Below are 26651 nucleotides of genomic sequence, written 5' to 3'. Positions count from 1 at the left end.
TTGGCTCTAACGGTCAGAAAGAGATTTAATTCGTCAAAATCGACAAAGGGGGGCCAGAGATATGGAAAAACCACCCAAATGAAAAAAAGTGGGTTTTTTTTGCTAAATCTCTCTAAAAAGGTCAGATTTCACTTGTTTTGCATCAATCTTGATACAGGGTACTTATTATATGTTGTACTTTGGATTCCTAAAGCTTTTAGTCTACTAACCCATCATCCAAGGGTAGTTTTCACTATAAGTAAAAAATTATTTTTGGACGGACACTATAATTTACAGTTTTTTTACTATGTTCAATCTGAATTTTCTTTAAAATAAAAAACATCTATATTGATTCTGACTTTTCTACATCCAACTCACAGGTTTATCATTACTTTGAGAAAAAAGATTATTAATTTAACCCTTTTAGAAGGGAAGATATGGTCATTTGTTCTGGGAATGTCATTTTCGAGCCTGAGACCTGAAAAACAGGCTCAGGGCTTAACAGGTTAAGTGATGTGGGAGGAGACAAAATAAATGACTTATCCATATTTCACGTTATTTTAACTGTTATTGTTTTTTCAGCCTGTGAAGCCAATTGTAAAAGCCCTCATGAGATTTGAACTCATTCAGTGATTCTGCAGGAAAAACTCCTCATGAAATATGAGCATTTTCCTCCATCAAACAGGCAGCATAGTGGCTTTAACATATGTGACGTGCTTATGTAATGTCAGGCTTAGGCTTGTACTACAGCGAATTCCAGGTACTCTGGGTGGCTGGCATAAAACAAAACCAGTCATCACGGCGTGTTATGAAGATGTAAATCACACTGAAATGCAGAGGTGGAGGGCGGGTTCGGCATTCATGGGAACCATGGTGACAAAGTGTTGGGTTGCACCCTGTCACCTTTAAGTGGAGAATTAGTGGATGACATGTGACACTGCCGGCCACCTGTCTCACTACGATAGGTGTCTGCTAACACACCGACGTCCTAAGGAGTACACATGTAGAGCCAGATACACGCAGCTGTCCAACAGGAAGATTGAGTGGACAAAGATAAAGCACAAAGTGTTCCTTTGGTGAACCGGAGGATCAGTTCTCAATCGTGTACGTCTCAATGGCCCTGAACAAACAAGTAGCGCCTTAATTCAGATGTATCCAACTCTCACTTGGTTTTTCAACCACTTCTCTTTTCCTGTTAACCATTATTCATGCATTTAAGTGCTCAATTCTCCTGTTCGATTATTACACAGTACTTATTTTTTCACATTTGGTTAGTGTAGACATTGGTCCTTCCCTGTTCACACAAACTACCTGATAACAGATAATGTATGAATACTCTCATTACCAGGCTTATTCTGATGATATGCATTTATTAAACAATGAGAATATCTTTGTAATATACTATGTTAGTTATTTACAATAAAAAATGAGGTAATCATTGCTGTCATAAGCAGCAGCTGAGACGCAAATAGTGCAACGTATGTTAATCTTATGCAAGACAGATCCATATTTTGGATAAAAAGTGACCTTATAGACATTAGCACTGACACAAAATTAACTGCATACATTTACCATGATCTTGCTTTTAAGAGTTATTATCTGTTTTGGTACCGTTTTGTTTATTTACCCTTGTTTTCCTGCTCCTATTATACTCACGTACAGTATAAACTATGTCTTGTTTCCCCTGTTTGTCTGAAGTTGCTCTATTTTTGACCACCCATCTGTAGTACGTCAATTTTCCCGGAACAAAAAAAAGCAACCCTTATCACAAATACACTTACAAGTTCCTCCAGAAGAGGACAGGAGGAGGCTAAGAGGCCTAATTTGTATCAGTATTTCGTATGAAGCATTCATTTGAAGTTAAGATGCAGGCATGATTCCCACAGAGCTGGACATAAACACTAGATTGCGCCTTGAAAGGCTGGGAAAGGTGACATCATTATTCTAACCTCCTCTGAAGTTCTCAAAGAGTAGTTCAAGTCATTTTGCTGACAGCGTGAAACACAGTTTGCTTTGAAAACACAGCCAATGTTTTCTCACATGTAATCGAGGCAGTGCAGTCCAGGGCGCTGTAAATGTGTGTAATATGGCCTTTCCTGTCTCCCTCTCTCCAATTTGCCAGCCGCAACTACAATGCTCCCTATTTATAGCACTTTTGCCTCAGATATTAACTCTCTCCCCCGCTTAGCCCGCTACTTCCTGTCAGAGAGGAAACGTGTGTGTGTGTTTGTGTGTGGTTCACTGACCTTTGGGTGAAGCGAGCAACCAGACTGCTGTTGATGGCAACAAGATTTTGTGTTTCCAGCCTTTTTGTGTCAAGTTGAGTGAGGTGTGAACAGATGTCACAGCCTGTTTTCATCTAAATGTTAGCGCTCTGTCCAGCTTTTCATCCACTTATTCCCATCATCGCAACATCTAAAATAACCTATTGGGAATAAGAAAGGAAGAAAGTGACAGCTAGGGTTTTCTGCACATACAAGCAATCTATTTCAGGGCTTTTGAATGAGTGTGTGTGCTGTACGTGTTTGGGTGTATGTTTGTGTAAGCCAACACTGCGGGGTTGAGATGTTGAAGTTCACCTTCCTCCGAGGCTATGTTCGAAGGAAAAGCAGCAACTGTGTGGAATATCCTGTTTTGGACGTAAACACTGTTGTGTAGCCAGGGCTGCTCCCCATGTTGGAAAAACAATGTCTCCTATCACTTTATGTCAGCTATCAGCCTCACCGGTGGGCAATAATAATGAACACATAATCCTTTAAAGACACAGAGCCTTTTTAGAAGCAGGTCTTATAAAAAGGTGGCAGGTGTTTTGGGTTTGTTTCTCTAACTTGGACAGACATAAGAGAGACATGGTAGGAAATCCCAGGGAGGAACACGCTTTTTCTGTCTGTCTGCCACGCACGTCCCGGGACATTTTCTCCTGACATCACCTCCTCTGGTCACCTCTGGGTTACAGGCAGGGGATATTCCATGTCTAGACTTCCTGCCATTTTGTTTGTGGCTGCTTCACAACATAAGGGCATTACACAGAGAGCTATAAATGACTTAAGTAGCGACAGTCAAAATAAATGTGCTCCATAAACAAAAAGACATCAAAAATGAGAATGAAGTTTGAATGACTTCAGGACATGGTTATGAAATGTGATGCAGGAGGTGAGCAGCCTATACAGAGCTTTGATCAGTCAAAGTGAAATCTGTCTTCTCTTCTTGAATTATTAAGCATTCATCAATGAGTATGAAGTTAAACCAGACGTACGAGTGCAGGTTGTACATTTATTTCATGTCCATTCTGTTAGAAGAAATGCCTTGTATTTGTGTTCCTTCTAAAACAGCTCATAAAAAACATTTACTTAGAAAAATATACATTGATATTAGAACTGAAAAGTTGAGATTCAGTGTTTAATTCAAATATACAATTTGCATATTAAAAACTACAATAAAAAAGCTCAGAAAAGGTGGCTTCGATTGAGGCTAAAGAACCCATAGAGCAAGCATCCAAAAGAAGGCACATCATTTTCCGAACTCCTCATAAAGCTTATTGAGCCGACATTCAGCAGAAGAAAACAGTTTCTCATGTGTGCATTAAAGACAGGGAAGAAAGTCGAGGGTAAATCCACTAGAAGATACGTCTTCCTGTTGTTTACCCCTCCCTGTTTCACCCCATCCTTTCGCGTCCACTTTCTCTGAAAAAACAATGAAACTCAAGCTAAATACAGGAGAGCCCAGCTACTGCTACAGTACTACCTATGGTTAGCTGACTTTGGAAAGGTCATCAGGTTGAAAGTAAGTGGGGGCTGGGTTTTTTTTTTAAGACTAACCCTCACTCTCCTACTCCTGAGTTAAGCTGAATACCCAATAAAAAACAACTAAGGTCACTGCTTTTGATTCAAACAGTATGAATGTTCAAGGCAAATGTGTAATTAAAAAGGCCGCCGTTAACAACATACTTAATCCTTCATCATCTATATCACTTTCCTTTTCTTTCTCTTTCAAAGTCCACTCTTCCACTCTTTTCCTTACAACCCTTCTCAATATCCATCTCTTTGCACTTCATCAATGTCCAATAACCTTCTGAAACAGTCCAGACACGGCCTTTTAAAATCTCCTAAATGTTCAGTTTCTTTCAATCTGGTCAAGATCCAGCTCTCCCCCGAGCTGGAAAATGTCCCTCTGTGTCCCACAGTCACCCTTCCAGAGGGTGTGTTTGTCTCCCACCATGTCTTCAGGCGAGCCGGGCCGCGAGTCCACGCTACAAGCAGAATCGCTATCCAGTTCCTCGTAGGATGAATCCTCATCATCTCCTGCCACTTCCTGCCGTGAATCCATTGCCAGCTCGGACACAGCGGTGAAGTCTGGTTGGCTGAAGGTGTCGAAGGTGGGAGGGAGCCAGCTTGATTGGCAGCCGTCGGTGGCAGAAAATCCAGGGCAGCTCAGGCTCTGAAAGGTCTGAAGTTTCTGTATAGAGGAGACAAAAAGGGAACATAGATGTTGGTTTGTACACCTTAGCTCAGGTTCACATTCTGACTTCACTCCAATGAGGCTATAAAAGTCACAGGGTTTGTCAGGGGGGAATTGGAGCTCAGGGTTTTCCGAGATGTCAGTTTGAAATTAGGTTTAATTCGGGCAGCCAAAAGCTGGCGTTTCCTTTCATCTACGGCATGTGAACATGTAAACACGCACACGCACAAGCCACAGAAGAACATACTTCTGCCTTCAGAAAAACACTCAAAACATGGAGATGATTTGCAAACCACAAAAGGTATCCAGTTTCAAACTTTGCTCCAGGCTTAATTACTGGGAACCCAAACTTGGATAGAGGTTAGGATGTTTTGTTGTTCTAAACTCTGAGGGAGAATGGAGGAGAATCTGTATACGTGAACAACAGCCTGTGTTTTTGCTTTCAACACTTGACCTCCTAGAGATTTCATTTACTAAGAACTTGTCTTTCATGCTGTCTTTCTACCCCAAACTCCTCTTGGCAACAAAGAGAGGCAGCCGTGCAGCGAAGGGAAGGGGTTAATGATCTCCGGAGTGCCCCAGCAGCAGATGTTGGAGGCATGGAGGTGAATAGAGATGAGGTTTTTCTCTATAGAGCCTCAGCTTACATGACGGACACCTCTAATGTTCCCTAGTGTGTTTGGACATTGCTTTTCCTGTTTCAATGAGCTGGGACACTCCCATTCTTAAGTCTCATTTTAGTGGACTCACTTTTTTCCCTGCCATGATTTAGCACGGTCCAGAATGAAAACTATAACGCATGACTTTGGCTGTCCGAGTTAAGAGCTGGCTCACTTTTGCAGGATTAACTTTACAAGTTAGCTGCTCGGACACAGGATACAGCATCTGCAAACGCTTGAGGTGCTCATGAGAGGAGTAGGAAGGAGGCTGTAGTTACCCCAGTGGAGTGGAAAAGGGGATTTCTGAGCAGTCTCCCTCTCTCTTTCTCCGTTCAACCCCCAGCATTACCCCACTACTAATTATCACAGCAGAGGAGGAGACGAGAGGAAGGGAGACAGAAGGGGGAGAGGCAGCTTCTCTTCATATGCTTTCTATCAAATCTACGAGCATGAATGGGATTTGGGTGGGTGTGGTGGAAAGTTGGGGGAGCAGGGTTAGATTTCTGTGTACCCAGCTTTGCCTGTGTGTTTTTTCTTCTTTTCACTTGAGCATACCCCCAACCAGATGGAATACACACACACACACACACACACACACACACACACACACACACACACACACACACACACACACACACACACACACACACACACACACACACACACACACACACACACACACACACACACACACACACACACACACCACACACACACACACACACACACACACACACACACACACACACACCACACACACACACACACACACACACCACACACACACACACACACACACACACACACACACACACACACACACACACACACACACACACACACACACACACACACACACACACACACACACACACACACGACATAACCCATTCGATTAACAGAAGTTGTAAAGGTTACTTTCTTAATTTAATCTATAGACTGCCTAAAAAGAAAGTTGCGATCCTTAATGGGGTATCAAACACAAAACATACACTCCCATAAAATGGGGTTCAAAATAAACACTTAAAAAATATATATTATAAACTAAAGCTAGAGAGTCTGAGATATATTTGCACTTTTCGGTTATCAAAAGTATCAATAATTATTATTTACGGCTGCACTAGCATTCATTCTCACTATAGTATCATATGGCAATAATTTGCTAGAATTTGTTCAAATGTTTGAAAAGCTGATATCATTAAATGCTTTATTTTGTCAGTCTAAAACTCAGGATATTTAATTTATTATGATATCAATCAGAGACATCTCCACATTTGGGAGGCATAGAACTTTTCTGCCATTATTGCATGAAAAAATAAATATTCAGATTATTTATTTATCTCAATAGTTGGCGTGTATTTTTCTGAGGATCGGCTAATCATTGCAGCTATTAGTAGTATTAAGTAATACGCTCCAGAACACTGGATTATACCTTTTCCTAGACCAAAAACATCTTTGTTCAAACCCCTCTCTCTTTCTAAACTTATTTCAAAACCAACAACACTTGCTTTTAATGCAGGCTATTGTTAATGTTCAAGTCTAAAACACAAACGATTCTGTGAAAAGATCTGGTATGTTAAGGATTATAACTCCATTCTATAATGTATTAGATTATTGTGTAACAGGGAGTCTTTTTCTTCCACGTTCTAATTATTCAAAGTCATTCAATAAAACCCTGTGTAATAACTGTTAGTTTGGCAGACATTATCCATTATTCCAAACCACAATCAACATAACCAGAATTTCCACTGTAACGACATTTTCTTCAACATGGGGATTGAAGGGCAGCTGCTGGGAGAGAAGCACAAGCCAAGAGGTTACGCAAATATCCTCCTGATAATTAGGCCAAACAACAAACAACACCCTGCAAAGCTCTCTGCCAATGGACCTGCTGTGAACTTGAAACACACACAAAGAAGCACATATACACAGAGGCATGTACACACACAAGGAAGAAGTTTACTACATGGTTCATTTGCAGGTTTAAAATACGAGTAGATTTCTTTGGAAAAGCTCAGTACTGAAATTAGCTCAGATAAAAAACATCTCTGGTCTCCGAGGCAAACAGACCTCCAACAGGCAAACATTTATAAAACAAAGGAGATGGCAAATGTGCAAGCAAAGACAGGAGGACTTAACTCATTCCTGACAGCCAGACTCTTGCACACCTCCGCATCAATTATCAGTGTTGCTGTCTGCTCTGGTTTCTGTATATGTTTAGTTTTCACAGTACCGCAGAGAGAATGCATGGCAGACGTAAGGTGTAAATTCCAACAGGTAAGAAGAAAAATGAAAAAACATGATAAGTGAGATCAAAGAGCAGATATGACGCCACGCTGCAGTTTGGTGATGCTTTAGAGAGCACCTTTGGGACAAGTCATAACATGACGAGTGCCACGCCACAAGACGCCCACCTAGGTGTTCCCAGAGCGCCTGTGGGGCTCGACGCTCAGCTATGATCACCATATCTGCCATCCCAGGAATGAGAGAGATGAAGAGAGGAGGGGAAGAGCTCGAACCGGGGCCAGCGAGAAGATATTAATAGAGAGGAGATTGACTGTCAGCTTCCCTGATAAAATAATACCTGCTTTCTTCACACTGCCATTCCTCTCCTGAATGCACAAGCAACTGCACACACACATTTACCATCTAAACACTTCTACTGCCAATGAAGCAAAGCCTGTTTTTTCTTTTTTAAATGTATGCCTGAAGTTTTCATTTTTACTGGCACTGGGGCTAGAAAGATGACACAGGCCGTTTCCTCAAAAGCAAACTCTGAGCTGAGTAAACAAACATTCAGCAAAGTGACGTACAATCTAGAGATAACATTTCCCGTCTGACGGTTTGCTACACCCAGTATGAAGAGGGTAAAACAATAAGGAGCTGAGGAGAAATGTCAGTCGGGGATGAAAATGTGGCTGTGGACAAAGTAGTGAACTGATATTCGCGGCCGACAAGGAGGACATTCATTGAATTTAGGGGTCGGTTTCACGTAAATCCCATCGGTAGTCGAGCTATAGCTTATTAGCATGTCATACATCCCCAGAATTCACACCCGCCTTCATTGACGTGGTGGAGGAATCTAAAAGGACATATTACACCATGTTCCACTGACAACACACCCGAGGGGCTTGTCATATGTTGACCCGCACAATCCTTAACCCCCTGAACCTCCAGCAGAATTAGCAACAACCCTCTGCATTTGGATTGTCTAACACATAATACAAATAAACACATCTGTACAGGGGAGAGAAGACATTCCTTTGGGTGCAGAGACAGTTTGTTGGGACAAAGATGCACACAGTAATTTAGCTTTCTTCACAAGGACTGTATTACTCATCCTCACACCTATTAAATGGAGTAAGTATGATGGCTAGAGTGCGTAGGTGTGAGAAGAAGTAATTACTCTTAATAAATACCCGAAAGGCAGGGCAGAGAGGGATGTGGGAGTGTTGTGATAAAAAAGACAGGTATACAAAAGGTGTGCGGCATATAGCCAGCGGTAAACTATAAAGATCATCACTTCAATCCCACAGATCCACAGCGGTCCGTTCAAACATTGAGTTTGCCCGAAAGCAGCTGAAGAAAAAGCGGTGGTAATGTGTGATGGCAGTTCTGACATATTTTTCAGTGGCTTCAAATCCCTTCCTCAAATCACGTAAAGGATCAAACTTCAATAAAGGGCGGTAAGATCAGATCTGTTTCCTGATAGCATACAGATACAGCACCGGTTGTAACCAGCTAGGCATTTCCACATTATCACCTTCTTTTCCAGACAATTTGCCAGCTGCGAGAGCTTCCCCTTGGCTCTCAACAAGAACACTTTTAACTTGGGACAACTACGACAAACTTAAAATAGGTGATTTAATTGACATGTCACATAACAAGTTAAGCTTCCTAATCACACCTAAAGCCAGACTTTAACCTCGGCCGATGAGATAATATCATGTTAAGCCTGAGTAGCGCAGAAAGAGGAAGAAGTGACAGTTTATGAGTTCTAAATCAACCTGTATGTGCTGTGTTGCTATCCTCACACCAGGCATGCAAGACAATGACAAAGTAAACAGTCACAGGAGATTCTGAAATGATAAACTCTAACCTGCACAACCTGACTCCTTTCAGCAGTGCTGAGTGCATGCAATCACTCAATCTGAGGTGAGAAACAATGGCACCACATGTTAACTGCTCAGAACAGTGACCACGTATACAGACATCTGCAGATATGCTCCGGCATTCAAGCAGTGCAGCAACCTGAGGTAACGTACAACTGACTCCATGTGTGCGTTTGTGTATCAGTGCATATATGTGTGATCATCGTGACTGATTTTCCCCTCTTAGCAGCTGGCATGACTGGAGGAAACATGCTCGCTAGGCTCCATTACTAAAGCCATGTTGATCCAACCCTGGCTGGGTCCTGAGGGTGACTGGCTGGGAACCCAAATCTTTGGGAAGAGGAAGGGAGGGGAATGGGCATACATTGATGGTACTGTCTAATAAGAGAACAGGAAAGGGACCATATTTCCGTGAGAGTGGGTATGACGACGGAAGATTCTAGTGTGTCATATGCATGCTACGTGCAGGAAAGCAGGAATAGACAGGAGTCAGGGAACAATTCGGCTTTGATATCAGGGCCTGCTGTTTTTGCTTCGTTGCGGAATATCAAGATCATTCAAATTAATAATGAAGCAGGATGTGAAAAATCAACATATCTGGTCTTTGTAAAAGAACCAGAGCAGTGCCAACGCCAGAGTTCCCGTTAGAATATTTTTTTGCCGGTCAACATGTCCGTTAAAGTTGAAATCTTCCGGACAAAATTAGATAAGTGCCGGTTAAAGGTCTTCTTTGTTATTTATTGAGCTTTAAAACAAATTGATATGATTCGACATTAAACAAACTAATTATAGTAGATTAACTACATTATTCAAAAGTGTACAGTAATTTACAAAAACGCGGGAATAATAAACGGAGCGCTCTCTCCTTCTCCTGACAGCCCGTCAGTATCATGCAGCTCGCGGATCCAGTAATGAGTGACCCGACAGTAAAACTAAACATATCTATAACTAGTTTAGGTAGTTTGAGAGGTAATTAAAATAGCTACGTGTGATTTTCTAACCTGAAGTGTGTTTTGCTCTGCTCGCCGCTGCAGGGGATCATGCAGAGCTGCGTGTCGACTCGTCAGCAGCAGCCGATCTCTCTCTCCTGTCAGATTAGACTTTACTCGCATTTATGTCCATATCGATCAGATCTAGCTAGTTCTAGCTAATGATATGACTACCTGCTTGTTAAAAGACACCTAAACAATAAGCGTCGCTATGCAACCGGATGAGGCCACAAAGTATAGCGCAGCATTATGCATTTGTTTACATGCCCACCGGAACCCCGAGGCATTACCAACAGATCAACGCACAATCAACCCATACAGGACATCTCTTTCTCCACATTAAGTGTTAGACATTAGAATTGACAATTTTTGTCTGTCACATACTCTTTTGTCTGTCACATACTATTCTTGTCTGTCACATAAGTGGCGCAACTGATGCGGTATTGCGCTAAGGGAAAATTATTTTGACCGGACATTTTGACCGGAGAGATTTAGATTTGCCGGACTTCAGCATATTTTACCGGTCATTGTCCGGTAATTACCGGCTAACGGGAACTCTGGCCAACGCATCAAAACATTACATGTCATTAAAATACGTCTACAATTTCTATTTTGGGTTGGTCATTTTTTTACTCTCAGGCTGTTCCACTGCATCTGCTGACCCTACAAAAAACTAACAAACTCTTGTTCTGGGGAAAAGCAGCATCCAAATGAACTGTGAAGGGTCCAACCATCGGACGGACTGTTTACCCAACAGAATAAATGAAATGATAAACCGGAGCCGGGCTTGCTAGAGCGTGGTGCTAGGCAGCGTGACCGAACAAGAGGAATGCTTCTTTCGTGAGCAACACACCCTGAGCTGGAGTGAGGGAGGCCTGAGATCAGTTAGCCCTGAAGCCTCGGACCGTCGACCCAGAAAACATAATTCAGCCTAATTTAATCCAGTCCCCGATCAGACTCAGAGAGAGACAGGCCCGGTTATGTTTGAGGATCCCATGAACTTCCCCTTGGTCTCAGAACAAGAAAGTGATTGTGTGGTAAATAAGTTTGGTCCAGGGTTTAACTGAATGTAATTGAAGACATTTCGCAGAATCAAAGCAAGATTACGAATAAACTGATGGTGATTTAAGTTTAAATCAGTCAATGAAAGTAATTCTGAGCTATGTGAAATTAGTCACTCTATAATACCACACATTTAATTGATTGTGAATGTGAGTGCCTGTCTGTGCGTGTCAGGAACAAAATGAAAGCTAACCTGAGTCATCTTTGCCAGGTCCAGGGAGGGACGCTGCTCCTGGGCATCTTCCGGCCGCCTGCGCTTCATACCGATCTTTTTGTCGTTCAGCACGCAGGGGTGGGACTTGCTCCGAGACAGACCCCCCGTTCCCCTCGCTCTCAGGCCGGCTCGCCTCCCCAATTCTGGAGTAGAGTCTGGAGAGCTGGCCTCCTCCCTCTGCAGCTCTGGGAGGCTGATCTGCTCGTGGGAGAGGGACAGGGGCCTGAGGAAGTGGTGATGATGCGAGGGAGGAGAGGTAGGGGATACTGGAGAGGCGATGAATTGAGGGTGGGGAGGCAGTCGCTGGTTGAAGAACGGCAGGTCCAGGGCTCCCTCTCTGGGGATGCTGGAACGTGAGGGCAAACTGAAGCTGGAGCTACGCTGCATGGCAGGAAAATGTCGTCCAGAGAAACCCCCCCCTCCCCCCCCTCCTCCTCCTCCTCCTCGCACACTCCCTCCACTGTGGCACCTTCGTTTCTCCACCGTGGTCCACACTCGGGAGCCTTGAGGCCTCCAAGATGAGCGGCACCCGCTGAATTCATCGGAGAACGACAGGGAGCGGCACTGACGTTTGCTCGGGGGTGCCGTGGGAACTTGGCTGGTAGCTGTAGTGGTGTGGGGGTCAGTGGTGGGTGTGGAGTGGGGGGAGAGGGGGCCGGTCATGCCAGCGTCACCGAGGCTGAGATCTCTTATCAGCGTGGAGATTGCCGTGGCGCTGCCTGGCGAGTTGGCCCAGTGCCAGCCCCCAGGCTCCGGCATCACATCCCACAGCCTCTCCAGACCGGCACCAGGCTGGCAGGGGGCTCTCTGCTGGACCCCACAGCTCTGACCCAGGTCCAGCCACCTGTCTGCCTCTGCAACATCCAAAGAAATAGAAACTCACTCTCATGACCTCCAAATCAGCCATTTTATATTCCTCTACATGCAACTACAGCATAAAAAACTAGTTAAAAGAAAGGCAACAATGTCTCAAAGGAACTTATAATATGTAACCACACAGACACAAACAAACAGGGACAAGCTTAAGGTCACAGGAGATGTAAGGATAAACTGGAGATTATTGTCTGGTGACTGAAGTAGGGGAGAAACTGAACATACATTATTATTATTATTATGAAGGGCGGTTACACAGCACTTGTATAGCTTTGATGTATAAAATTGTTTTTGAAATGTGTCATCAATCTCTCTCCACATGATCAATGACAGATGAACGAATTAACAATGCAGCTGCAGAGTTTTACTGAAAATGACATTCAGTTCTCAATGCATTTCAAAGACATCGGTTGTTTTGTATGAATATTATGGTACTCTAGTGCTCATTATGGTACGTCTATGGTTTAGTTGCTGACAGCATGACTCCACAAGATCACTATGTGTGATTATTTTTCACATTAACAGCTGGATGACATAAAAGAGGAAACATCAGCTGTAAATCGTAATGGCGCCTTACTCCAGTCATTAAAATCAAGATTCTGTGTCCATTTATTTTATAGTTACGGACAAAAAACTGAAATCCTAGATCATGAAAGAATTGCCACTGTTCCTCAGTACAGAGAAAGTCGGTCCACCAAATGTTATAGCCGCTGTTTTTGAGCACACAAACAAGCAACATTCAATCTGCTGACTATCTTGAACCTGGACCTGCAAGACTGTTGATTACAAAAACATGAACTTCATATTACAATGAGAAATCAGCAAGTGAAACAGTTGGCACGCTCTTCCACAAGTCAATTGGTCAGCAGGATGTGCTTTGGAAAGCTGTGTGTCTTGCCAGCTGTCTCCCTGTCTGTACAATAGAGTCTATCACACATTTTTGGGAGATAATACACCTACAGCAAAGTGCCCAAGTGGCTTGAAATACTAAGCCAAGTGGTAAAGTCGTGAATCTGTTGAAGCTTTTGGCAAAAAGGGCCCTTTGCTGATCCAAAACCCCGTCCTCTTGGATGCCTTTCTCTCATTTTGGCATGCTGTCTCACAGACTGGTGCACGGAAATCATTGTTTTGAGCGGACAAACAATGTACGGGGGCTACAGTGACGACCTGACAGGAATGTTAGGAAAACAACTTGACAAAGAGAGAAAGGGATGAACTTCAAAAGGCCACCCTTTGAAAGCAAGAGACAAAGTGCTGGTTGAAATAACAAGACATGTGAGACAATGTTAACGTCAACATTAACAGTGGAAACAGCACACCACGCTCCTTTCTGTGACGTCACCACACCCCCTTCTTCCCCAAAAAAAGAAAGGGAGGATGGTGATTGATAGCGGGTGCTTGAATTTACAGTAGCATGTCCTCCAACAAAGGGGGTAATTACGGTAACACTAAGAGAGCCAGAGGGAAATTGTTGACATTGGCAAAAGCATATTCAATTACAGTTTACTCCCATGAGAGTGGTGTGCAACGTAGTGTGGAGGCAGGTGCACCCTGATCATGAGAGGGGGACGAGTGACTGGCAGAGAAAGGGAGAAGTGAGAGACAGTGGATAAACAATGAGACACTTATAGTGGGGGGTCCCTGTTTTACTTCAATGTATTAAAAGATTTGAAGAGCAGTCTAGTAGGCTATTGCATTTGTGAAACAACGTTTTGACAAATGACCCCAACTGAACCGTCATTACGGCAGAGGAAACAAAGATAGGATTTCAATTATATATATTTAAGTCTCATTGATATTAAACTATTTTAAGAGTGACCTGACCAAGAGGGCAGCATGACATTTTTTACAATAATAGCAAACAAAACTCACACAGTACAAATGAATGAGTACAACATCCAGTTATAATGTATAAGGTAGATCAAGGGCTATCACATCGACAATCTTTGCATGGAAGAGGAAGCAAAAAAGGAATGACAAATAGAGATCACCCACCCACAGTTCCACAGGAGACGAGGGTGGTCCCTCTGCTCATGGTGTGGAGCTCACGCTGTGGAGGACAGGCAAACACAGGGACCGAACGTCAGCGAGACACAAAATAAACCAAAAAGTGCAACCTATTTGCCATTAAAAGAGGATCAGAAAAAGATATCAATGCCGATTTCACTTTTCAGCTGCTTTATACACATTTTTTATTTTTTTTATTTAACCTTTATTTAACCAGATAAAAACATTGAGATAAAATCAAATTTTCAATGCTGACCTGGCCAAGAAGGCAGCAACGTTACACATAACACATAACACAAACATATAAAATACAGAGAACATAACTACTAACTAAATCCACTCCACTACATAAAGTATGTAGTATATATATATAATCCACTACCCTTATTGTACAGCCATATTTACAACATACTTTACAGTACATTTAAAAAAGCTTTTATGAGAAGATTAAATACTTATTGTTGTCTCCCTCAACCAGATACTATTTTGAAACGCTAACCTAAAGCTGCATTAAAGAATATCTTTGATGCCGCTTCAGCTTTAAAACTAATTATTTTTCATAGTCAGTTTTGTCTACACATGCCCATTTTCTAATCCGACACCTACCCTCTCTTATAGTTCACTTTTAACTACAGGGTGGTGGCTACCTGCACAAAGGACAAAAGGGAAATGCCATGATGCACTGCTCTGACTCAACTTAAAGTTATCACCACAACAAAACAATGTTTTCTAAGATACGCGTACAATAATAATAATAAGCTATTGTTTTGCAAAATATGATTAAATTCAACAATTTGAAACTAAAACTTCAGATCTTGTGAAAATGTAATATTAAGCTAGGTAAACCGACAACTAAACCAAAGAATATATTGACTGCTATGTATTATAGAAAATGTCTACAATAGTGTAGAAAGAATGTTGAAAAAGAAAAAAAAGTAGGGAGGGTACAGGGAAATATGTGAGAGATTTGCAAGGCTTGTCGGCCTGCATGCTATACATGATCAGGCAAAGGTTCTTGGAGTTTTCATTATATACATATCTTGATGTTAATCTTTGGTTGAGATTTTTTCTGTTGCACCTCCAGTTGAGAGCTTGAAGGAGTATTTAGATTTCAGATAGACAAAATCTTTACAATGATTTAAAGTGTTTTTATAGACAGGGAGATAACAGCAGGGAGAAAGAAAGCTTTGAACGGATTATAATTTTAAGCAACTCATCTATTCTGCTATCTGTATGGAGATAAAAAATCAAATGCAAATACTCGTCACTTTATGGCATGATGACTACTGAAACCAGTTTATAGATGAAAGGGAGAAATATATGAATATGCACCAATCTCTTCAGGTTTTTCCATTCATCTGTAAGTTGTCATAGGCTTGGGGCAGGTTAACCTTGTTTATCAGATGTTAATCAACGTACAAGCTGACTTTGGACTGAGCTATTTAATGCTAGCTTTTCCCTGCTTTCAATTTAGTGTTATGCTAGGCTTGAAAAATCCTGGACCTCTTGATACTGAATGCGAAATTGATGTGCATCTTCTCACATGACTGTGTGTACAGCAAATACATTTCAAAAAAGGCTACTACCTTCTTTCACTGTTACACTAATCAAATCAAAAACAAAAAAGAATGACTAACTAATGAACAGGCTAAAACATTGTGGTCTGGTGTACATTTATTGTGCCAGTGAGTATACCTGAATCAATGTAGCATCTGTGGCATGTCGCCACGCCCTTATGTAATATAATCACTGACCTATTAATTCTGCTGACTACTGCCTAAATTGTGAAACACTGTGCAGCTACTCACTGAAGTTAAAAAAAACAGTGTCCTTTGTGTGAAACTCAAAAACATTCCCTCACCAGCCGTCTCTCGGTGCTCTTGGACTTTACATCATTGACACCCTTCTTCTTTTCCAGTGTTTTCAAGTAAATGATCACCATGGTAGCACGCAGCTCTTTTCCAGTCTGTTTGGATGCAGGAGAAGGCCAAGGGCAGCCATCTTAGACGTGGAGCCGACACAGGTGCATTTGGGCGAAACAAACGACCTGTCGCTGACCTCCCATCTGCAGTGGAGCCCTCGAGTGCTGCTGGTGGCGGTGATGGAACTAGGAGGGTGTGTCCAACACTTCAGCTGATCCCTGTGTTTAGAGGAAGAGAAGAGTAAAGTCAACAACAAATACAAATGTACTGTCAATGGGTTCCTTTCTAGGACACATGCAAAACATCGCAACATGGCTAGTTTCCACTTTGACAAACTGAGTCAACAGGTAAGAAAGTTGGAGGATAAAGATTCCAGGTTTGGGTGTGTCGTGCCAACAGATGCACCTAAACACAGCTCAGGGATAGCCTACAGGCGTGGTAGTAATTCATACTTTTACAAGGTGTTTCACATATATACTGGGGACAACAATCTAATAAAACTAGGCAGAAATCCATTTTAATGTATAATCAAATACTACCCCTACGTGAGGAGAAGCATGCAAACTGCAGATTATGTGCCGGGCTGTTTGGTGCTTGACTGATGTCCAATAACACATAGTCTCACATAGCCATACCTATCTCTATATCACTGTGTCAGCGGGGTAGAAAAGTCTGGCCCCACATATTGTCATTTTGGTATAAAGGGAAAAACACTCTGGCTTTATTATATTTCTTTATACCATTCACAAATGTTTGGGCGACGCTCAGCACAGGATGAAGCGACGGTGCCCTTGCGAAAGTAGCGAGCACCGATTGCAAAAAGGAGATTGACGTGTGAGATATGCTTTCAATGGCTTATAACAACACACAACATCCTGTTACTCTGACTAAATAAAACCATTTAAAGAAGGCACATACATAATACAATCCAACTCATTATCTATGCAAAGAAGGTTATGTTTTAAGTTCAGTTTGTTGGTTCTTTGTCTGTTTGTCAGCAGTTTAATGGAAGAACTACTGTCCTGATTTTAGTGAAATGAAGTGTGTAACATGGGCCAAAAAAGGACCCATTACATTTGTGAGCGGATTCAAATCACAGGGTTGACACATTACTTATGGAAAATAACTTTAACTCTATAGTACTTAAAACATTTGCTTATAGTGGAGTTAGATGTTTGAGCTTGAACCATATAAGCTGGATTCTCTAATAAGTGAAGCAAAGCATTTTAACTACGCAATTTAACTATTCCGCGCAAAATGTTACTGCTGAGATAGTTGATCAAAATGAGTGCTGACTTGTTGTTTTCCATTCAACACACCATGACTCTCATAGCAACGGATCCACTCAGTTCTCCTTATAGCGAAACACACTAAAAATACAGTCTTTGTAAACAAAACAGGCTGCCATATGCTAAATAGTTTCTCTACCCCAGTAGATATAGGGATCTAAACATGCTGCAACAGAAGGCCAGCTCAGCTAATCTGGGAGAAGGCATCACTCACAGCACATGACTACAGATGTGGCTAAGACGCATGGATAGAAAAGGAACATATATGGAGCTGCGGTTGCCTCATCGACTGCCTTCGCCCGCAGATGGAAGAGCACAGACAGTTGCTACTGCAGTAAACACAAACTCTTAAAAACACTTCGATATATATGCAAGGCAGATGGGCCATATGCTAAACACACATCATCATGTTTGCTCTCCTCAATCTCTCAGATGTTAATGCATCGGAAAGATAAATGACAGGCAGGTCCATTTATGCTTACATTAGCCTTGGCAAAAAGACTACAAATGTAGAAATAGCTGCCGTGACCTTCTCTCCGTCATTAGGCAACCACCAAACACACCGACAGCATCCAATTAGAGAGTACCAGCATGGTTCAGATCAACTGTTGGCTAATGACAGCTTTCTGCTGTGGAGCAACACATGAGGCTAATGGATCTTCCAGGCCTACTATGTTATCCGGCCCGTGTAACATGTGGTTTCATGTTAAGTGAGGGTGGTTGCACTTATATAACATGCTTCAGAGAGACAGTTGCAAGTGTGCACTGGGTATTAAATGAGTCTTGTGGGAGAGTAACGAGTGTAGAGGGGGGGGAAAAAGAGGGACACATCATGAAAAATAAAAATTGGACAGGTTGTTCACACAATAATTGTCATATCTAGTCATGTTGTGTTTCTTCACTTTGTCATCTCTATTCCTTCCCTCTTGTTGAGCCCCATGACTACATGAAGACTATAAATGTTTCATGTAGGCCTGCCCTAAACCAACTGCTAGCATATGACTCCCATTATCTCCATTTATCCCGGAGAGTCATTGGAGCACAACTGGGCCTCCGCAGGCGAGAGGGGCTGCTGGTGGAGGTGGGAGTCAGAGGAGACGGCCGGGAATGTTCTTCTTGATCAGTTTTGCCGATTACTTTACTGATTAGGGCTGACACTGAGTAATGGGCAGGCCAAAGAAGCAGCATTTGTGTGAGTGTGTGTCTTTGTTAGACAGGGTAGGAGTTGAGGAGCATGACAGTCATGTGTAAAGGTTGTTACAGTGTGCCGTTTGACTGAAGTGTGACGCGTTCCACCAGGGCTCGAACAGCTGTATTAATGCGTGTCTCTCTATGCTGACGTGTACTTGTGTGTGTGTGTGTGTGTGTGTGAAGTGGGGTCATGGGAGAGGGCAAACCGAGTGTGAATTCAACCCCGGAGCCATGCTTACTTAATGAACCGACTCTTCATGATGGGGAAACCAGAGATGAATGGAGAACTGTGGCGCACTTGTGTGCAGACTCTACTGATCTGATTTTCACTGCCTTAAGTGGGATTTTATGTTGGCTTTTTTTTACTTTACTTTTTCTGTGTTTCTAAAGATCCCCAGGATATGATCAGGTTGCAGGACACCTCAGCCTACAAGTAGTCCCTTATATTGTACACAATTATTTAAAAAAAGGCAGGATTCATAAAACTTTTTAGGAGTAAAAGTCAAACATTTTCAAGTATTTTAACCAAACATTTACAGACCATAGAAACCCTGATCTAAATTGATACAAATGCAATTGCAAAAAATAAATTTCACAAAATTCCTTTATACCCACTGCAATTAATATGTAAAGTCACTTTCCTTTTTACTGGCTGTTCTTTATAAATGTGCATGTTTTTGTTTAGATAATTATTATTTATTGCTAGTGTGAGACACAAGGAGACAACATATGCATTTGAGGGGATTGTTTCAGTACTCTTTTCCTAAATAATCATGTATATTCAAATTTCAGGCAAGCATATTTCTAACCTTGAATTAGAATTAAGTTAAAATTAAGCAATTTTTCAAACTTTTCAAGACTTTGACTTTAGTTACTAGACATTTTCTGGACATATGCCATGTTTTCCTAGCATGAAAATCGGCAGATAAAGTCAATGAAAGCTGAGAAAGTAGTAATCTGTAGTAAGGGTGAATAATTTAGTCATGCATATTTATTTAATGTATATGTAAAATATATATATTTACAACGCCCGTCTCAAAAAAAATGTCTCCCGCGATGTAATGTCAAGTTTGTGCAGTTGTCATTTTACATGAGATTAAAACTAAACTGAAGAAAGGCTGCACTATCAAATGGAAACTTGTTATTATTTGGCCTGTTCTAGGTTCATGTAACACAATTTCACCACCATTGTGGACTCAAATCAGATGGTAATTCAAGTCCGATGTGTGTACTCTGGGGTGCAGACAGCAGCTCTTGGCTCACAATGGCCAATGACTTAGGAGGGCACTAGAAAGGGCAGCTAAGATAATATGGCTCTTTGCCCAGGCGGTGATTTGTACAGGCAGATGAATAGAAGCCTATTTGGGGCCCCCTAAAGTTCTGTGACGGGGTGTTTGGTGTCCATCACCAATTGGCTTTGGTTACTGCATACTTGTGCGGAGCGCGTCTGGTGTCAGGACTTTGATCGGTGGCTGCAGCTGAAGAACTCATTTCATACTAATAAAATGATGTACAAAACACAGCATGGGCGATGCAAGTGAAACACCTTGTGCACATCATTTAAAAACGTTTAGTGTTAGTGTCAAACTGAAAATTGAACATTTCTCTCTATGCAGACGTGATTTTATGACACAAGAGACTTGAGGTTGATCTGTTTTACATACTATTAATGGTCATGGGAGACAAAACTGAACATCAAAAAGAAAGGTTTTGCACTGTCAGGTTTTTTTGTAGTCCGGAATGAATAAAAGTAAGGGCAATTCTTTTGTCTAAGTCTGCGGTGTCGATTGTTAATTCAGGGTGAACACACAGCCACCCCTCTCTCATATAATGAGGCCGGGGTCGTAAAAATGGTTCTAGGGAGGTCAAGACATACCACTGAATCCTCTGGTCATCACCCTAGTACCCAGTGGCAAGGGAACACTGGCCAAAAACAACACGCCATCACACCACGAGTTCTTCAGAAGTGCATAAACAATGAAGAGCACATTCAGTCAAACTTTATGCGTTGTCAGTAGTCAGGTTCTGGCCTCCTGTTGCAGATTCCCCCGCACGTTTCTCTAACGACAGTGACCATCAACCTCTGCATAAATACAGCCAACTCTTAAAGTCCTACTTAATGAGAGGTTTAAAAAGATCACTCACCTTACTTTTACTTGGAAAAAAGAGCAGTTACCTACAACAACAACTCTGGAATGAAAACAGAGGAAGGAAACAGAACTAAAAAGAAATTCTTGTGAATAACCCTTCCTTTAAGTCAACCTGATAGTCCAGTTAATACTGCCAGCCTAGTTTTTGATAAACGAACAAGTACAGCACACATGTGAAAGCTCACTTCCCTTTACAGTAAACGGGTTGTGCTTCCCTTGTGGTTGAATGCCGCTGCTGATTTGGGTGTGGAACGCAATGACTTTATTACCAAATACATTGAGTGAGACAACCACAAGTGATATCTACAAAGCATTGTGACAGTTAAAACTTCTTAATGACCATTCCTGCTTTGCAAAGAAATAACATGATTTTACAATCACATTTAACGTAAGTAACCTTCCTCATGAAATACATAGAGACATGGCTTGTTCCCTTTATGTTTAATTATGTTTGATAGCTTTAAGAGATGGCTAACTTAACTCATGTGCTCATTACAGTTACTGTCCAAAAGCAGATTAGTAATGTGCAACAACATTATGTAATGTCAAATTATCTAGCCACGCCACAAAGCATTACAAATGTGTTTTTAAATCAATCCAAGATTTTTTTGATATTTCTTTGGGCTGATTACCTGGCTTTCTTCAAATAATCGTTGCGCAGTAGTACACTGTTTCTAGGAATTTTATAGGCAGCCATAGCAACCAAAAAAAAACAGAGGATAACAGTGACAAATGGTGATGTGGTGAAAAAAGCAGACATCACCCAAAAATGAACAGCTCATCATTTCTTTATCAGGGAGTCTGTTTGTTATAGGAAACTGGACTATTGAACAGAGCCAGTTTACAAAGCTGCAACACGGTGACTTCCAACCTGCAAACACAGCGTCTGTATTAAGGCAGCATTAAAATGTATTTGGGGTCGACCCCTGGGTCTCAGAACAGGACTTAGTTAACCGAAGTCTTAGGAACCCTGACAGGCGTAGGATCAGGTGTTTCAGTTTGAGTAAAGGGAGGTATGGGGCCTCTTGCCCCCTGGAGTGACCCTCGCATGCCATGACTCTCCATACATCAGGTACCCCACTAATTACACTAACCCCCCACCCCTCCTCCCTATCAATGCCTGCCTTTCCGCCTGTGGTTTCTTCCATTATCCATGAGTGCCTGTTCTGTTCTGCACACACTAACCAGAGCCTTAATCCATCAGGGATACATTACATGGGAGCCTCTAGCAATCCCATGCAATTGCACAGCTCTATAAGGGCGACCACTCCTATATTATGCAAGCAAGTGATGTTATACAGATTGTCACTACCAATCAAGGAATAAAGTGACATTATTGCCGTTACGTAATGTTTCCGATGTGGAGCTGTATGATATATCAGTTTAGAGTACGTACGGCTGGGAGAAAAATAAAACTGTGCAGCATTCCACTGGTCCATTCATTCATTCATGAGGGGCTCAGCTCACCATATGGATCCTCTGACTGCTCAGCATAGTGTGTGTAGAGAGAGGGTAAAACAGATGCATAGATATGAGATGTGAAAGCCAACTGAAAGTGTATCATTTGTGGTGTTTTCACTAGGGCAGAATGTGGGATTTTATCTAAACTTTGCACTAAACAAAAATCAAATAACTGCCGCTTCAACCTACCCAATTATTTAATCAGTTTATAAGTTGTAATAAGAGTGAGATGTTTCTAGATAACTCACAGATTTAACATTGGATTGAACCCCTCTTAATACCCCACTTAGATCCCCAACTGTACCATCCTACATCCACTTTGTGACTTTATGAATCAGCTGATCTGCAGCGAGTAGTCTAATTGGTTGCAAATCTTGCTGGTGTTCAGCCTTGTGCAGTTGTTTGCTATGACCTGCAGGTGTATGTAAAACAAGCTGACAGACTCAAACACAACTACTGAGAACCAATTGAAATATACCGCAGAGGCCTATAGCCGGGAGTTATGACACATGTCGGCATGATAATTAGGAGTTTTTGTGCAAAACAGCATTGTCAAGAGTCAAGACACATTGACTCTGTTCTCAGGCCTAGGCTTGCATAGAAAGCACGAAGGATGTTACATATTAGTTGTCTTTGTATGAGGAAAATATATTGCAGTTAACTGTAAAAGTCCTACAACTTGGAGGACATGTAAGGTTTGCCACAAGTTTGGAAAACAGGTTCTAAAAATACAGGCCGTCTGTGCCAAACACCAACAGAAGCTTTCAGTTCTCGTTTTTTCTAGAGATTCAATTTAGGGATAGTTTCAGACTGTTTCAATGCCATATCCGTACAACATGATTCAGCCAGGAGCTATGTGACATCTGACATTTGATGGAAAAGCCAATCCAAAGCAGCACAGGAAAATAAACAGAGATGCTAATAAAACCAAGACCCTGGGGATATAAAGTCTCATTTAGAGTCAAAACGCAACAGCAGAGGAAACTTCTTCTTTTGTTAAAGTTGATTTCTCACTATAGCCACATAGGAAAACCACAGTGGGTGTGTTGATGGGAGCCTTCCTATTGCATCCCAGAATGCTTTTCATCTAGAGTGTGGTGCCTGTCTTTGGGGGTTGGGGGAGTGCTTCTCTGGTGTATGTGAGAATGCCTCTTTTCTTTTCTTTTCAGCTGCAGGTCTTTGGCTCTGTGGGCGTTGAGACGCCAGACTTACAAATCTATCATGTTAATGAGGAAGGAATATACAAAATGAGGGATAACAAGTATGGTGAAAATGTGAAATAATAAAGTATTTGTTTTAAACTCCCTGAAGCCAAGCGGTATGAATTTAAGTGTGTGTGAAGCAGTTATGATTGCAGGTCACGGAGAAGAAAGGGAAGCTTCAGAAGTGAATAGAGAGTAGCATGGAAGCACAGAGAGGCAAGGCTAACAATCCTTTTCTGGTAGCTTTGCATAATGCCTTGGGCCAGGGAACAAGTGAAAGAAAAAGAGCCACAGTATTAGTTGAACAGAAAGATGAAGCAAAAAACACGCAAAAAGTGAGATTGAAATCTACAGAAAGTCAGAAAGAAAGAAACTGACAGAGTGGAAAGTGGCAGAGTGTGTATGGACTGAGGGAGTCGTACACACAGACGGAGAATGGACCAGAGGCTCGCTCAGCACACAGCTGCCCACAGACAGAATGGAGCTCTAATAGGGCCTTTCGCCTGCAACACAAAGACGTTGCAAATGTGCGCGTCTTAAGCACACACTGGAGTGCAGAGCAATCCCCTTTAAAAACCCACTGGCCTTAATTGCTTCCATAAATTATGCCTATAGTTTGTCCAAAACAAGTCTACAGACCAACAGTGCAAGCCCTTTTGTCGAAGAGTACAATTGCAGTGCATAAAGTTGTGCTTCACTTAAAACATCAAAAGCTAAAAGTGATTAGCAGCAACTGTGATGAGAATTTGTTACTTCTTATTTTTTCATATATTGCACAAGTTATCAAACCTCTATAGAAAAAGACTGAATGTTCCCACAACACTGCCTTACATTACATTACATAAAAGCACTTTCATCTGACATAGTTGATGTGTGAATATATCAGACGCATTTTATTCAAAGGGCTTTGGTTTGTTGTGTGGCCGTATTAAACACTAAATGATAATGCGTTTGGATTTTGGCGATTATAATTCAGATTAAAAAAGGGTAAACAGATGTTTATATTTGTCAAGGATAAAAACCTTGAAACATACGTATTGGAATAGATATGTATGCCGTTGTTGACAGCTACAGCAAATAACACATTTGCAGGTTCATATGATAGATAAAATGTGTTTGTGGTCACCAAGCTGTAATCAAGCTGTTGTTTATCTTCTAAAATCAAAGCCAGGTGTGGTTACCATAATCTTCCAAAAAAAAGGCAGATCAGAAAATATTCAGAACAAGCCTCCTCATCCAGTAATGCATCTATCAACACTCCCTTTGTAATTAGTGACTAGAGCTGACATGTGAATTAATCTTTAAGCCGAGTCTACTTCACCTCCAACCTGAACTCCAGCATTTTCTGAGCAGGATTCTTGAGAAAAACTACAGTCATTTCCTGTTTAGTTAACCACACTAGCCAGCAATCCCCTCAAGTCAAGGACTACCGCTGCCATGGTGGCAGCAAGAAACATTTCCAGGTAGTTTCAATTAGGGAACCCTGGTACCAAACCAGTTTTCCATGGTATTGTGTTTATGGTGTCCACAAAGATCAACAAACTGCCGTGCAATTTTCGAGAGGGCAAAACATAAAGAAACCAACAGTTACTTCCTAACCCACAGAGGAAAGGAAACAACACTGACACATAACAAGAGTAGTGCCTTGTATCAATAGTGCTCTTATTCAAAGTGCTTAGAAGGCAATAAAGAAGTTCTGAAATGAACCGGTGCTGTTCAAAAGACACAAAGCCAGCAATACATCCACCCATAGATATAAAAAGACAATTTACTTTATTGTTTATGTTTTTATCAGTATTTATAAACTTGGGGAAACTCAGTTTTAGTTTCATATATGTGTAATAACAATAACTCAGGGTGTACAACCCAAATAGTCATACAAATGTACTATAAACAGTGTATATTTTGATTGGACTCCAAGGATGCAGCTTTATAGCTTTGCTCTGAGAACAGAAACCAGATTGATGAGAAACAAAGTAGCTCATAGTTTAAACCTCTTTAGCATGAAAAAGAATAAACTATGCTCATAAAAGCACGGCAATCAGTAATTACAGATCTCAAGACGGAAAAAAGTATGTGGTTGAGATTGGTGAGAGATATGCAACCAGGCCCTATGACTCAAAGCCCTCAAGCTGCACTCAATCTCTTCTTACCGGTTGTGGTGAGGAGCTGTATGTCAATATGAGCTGCAAGGCACCCACACTGCCTCTCTCGCCACCTACACAGGTACTGTGACAACAGCCTGGGCTTTATTACCATAAGTGATAGATGGAGGGGAGTTTGCTGGCCCACAGAGCTTGGTTAATGTGTGCAGTTCCCTCTACGGCAGGTTATTAAGCAGTAACTTTGAATGAAGCAACAGGTTTGCCAGGCTGGGCAAGGAATTTGATTTCCAAACTCTACAATAGCTGATTTAGTAAAAAAAAACTTGTAATAAAAACATTGGACATAATGTGACATCTTCAACGTGTGCCACATGGCACAAAGTGCACATTTCTGTGGCTACTCTGGCTTAATGGTAGCAGATACTTGGGCTGAACACCATAATAAGTTGTTCAACAAAAAACGACATTTCTGTTTTCTGATGAATGCCCCAATGTAACCTATGCTGTCGAAGAGGAACCCCAGCATGAACAGACAAAGTAGCCTATAAACTCCACAGCAGGGAAATAATGATGCACACATCAACACAGTTATAACGATCATGTATCCCAACAAATATCCTACCTGGCCAGCAGAGGCTGTTTTAAAGTTAGCTCATCTTCAACAAAGGGAATGCGAGAGCAAAATCACCAGAAGTTTCTCGCAGTTGCAGCCGACAGCTCAGCGTCGCCAGCGCAGGACTGACCGGACTGCGAGCAGCTGAGAGCTCGCTGCTTCTTTCAGCCTTCAGCAGTCATTGTAACAATATCCGCGTACAGACAAACCATGTGGACGGGGGAGGCAGGAAAAACGGTGACCGACTCAGAAACCTGTTCAGCACCGAGTACTATGTTACTCTACATTAAAATATTCCCTAAGTAATACTTATATTAACTGAACACAACAAACAGTTCAAGTGCGTTTGAACGAACATCTCAAAA

The 26651-nt window shown here is 41.7% G+C and overlaps 1 protein-coding gene across 3 annotated transcripts; it reads right to left on the bottom strand.

Annotated features, from left to right (window-relative positions):
- Nucleotides 1–3232: 3232 nt before the first annotated feature.
- LOC117499688 (protein FAM53B-like) lies at nt 3233–26442 on the bottom strand. Of its 3 annotated transcripts, none has more exons than XM_034152255.1 (5): nt 26296–26442; nt 16293–16493; nt 14342–14396; nt 11453–12327; nt 3233–4434 (listed from the first exon to the last, which is right to left on the bottom strand). In XM_034152255.1, exons 2-5 carry the CDS (start codon nt 16293–16295, stop codon nt 4093–4095), a joined length of 1275 nt encoding a protein of 424 aa, XP_034008146.1. In that variant the 5' UTR covers nt 16296–16493; nt 26296–26442; the 3' UTR covers nt 3233–4092. The 3 variants fall into 3 exon arrangements, with proteins under 3 accessions (XP_034008146.1, XP_034008144.1, XP_034008145.1); XM_034152253.1 differs by having other exon boundaries at nt 16215–16493; nt 26296–26441; XM_034152254.1 differs by having other exon boundaries at nt 16215–16493; nt 26362–26423.
- Between the last annotated feature and the right edge of the window lie 209 nt (nt 26443–26651).

Source organism: Trematomus bernacchii, unplaced genomic scaffold (genome assembly GCF_902827165.1).
Source record: "Trematomus bernacchii unplaced genomic scaffold, fTreBer1.1, whole genome shotgun sequence".
In the NCBI taxonomy this organism is placed as follows: Eukaryota; Metazoa; Chordata; class Actinopteri; order Perciformes; family Nototheniidae; genus Trematomus; species Trematomus bernacchii.
Note: the sequence above shows the minus strand (reverse complement) of the source record. Positions and strands in the feature narration are given on the sequence as shown.

Bases quoted from the DNA above. Each gene is read 5' to 3' on its own strand.
- LOC117499688 (XM_034152253.1), bottom strand. From the start codon at position 16,295: ATGGTGATCATTTACTTGAAAACACTGGAAAAGAAGAAGGGTGTCAAT. The intron at 14,397-16,214 runs GTGAGGGAATGT...TGTCCTCCACAG, and splicing joins AGAGCACCGAGAGACGGCTG to CGTGAGCTCCACACCATGAG. The intron at 4,435-11,452 runs GTTAGCTTTCAT...TCCTCTATACAG, and splicing joins ACCTGGCAAAGATGACTCAG to AAACTTCAGACCTTTCAGAG.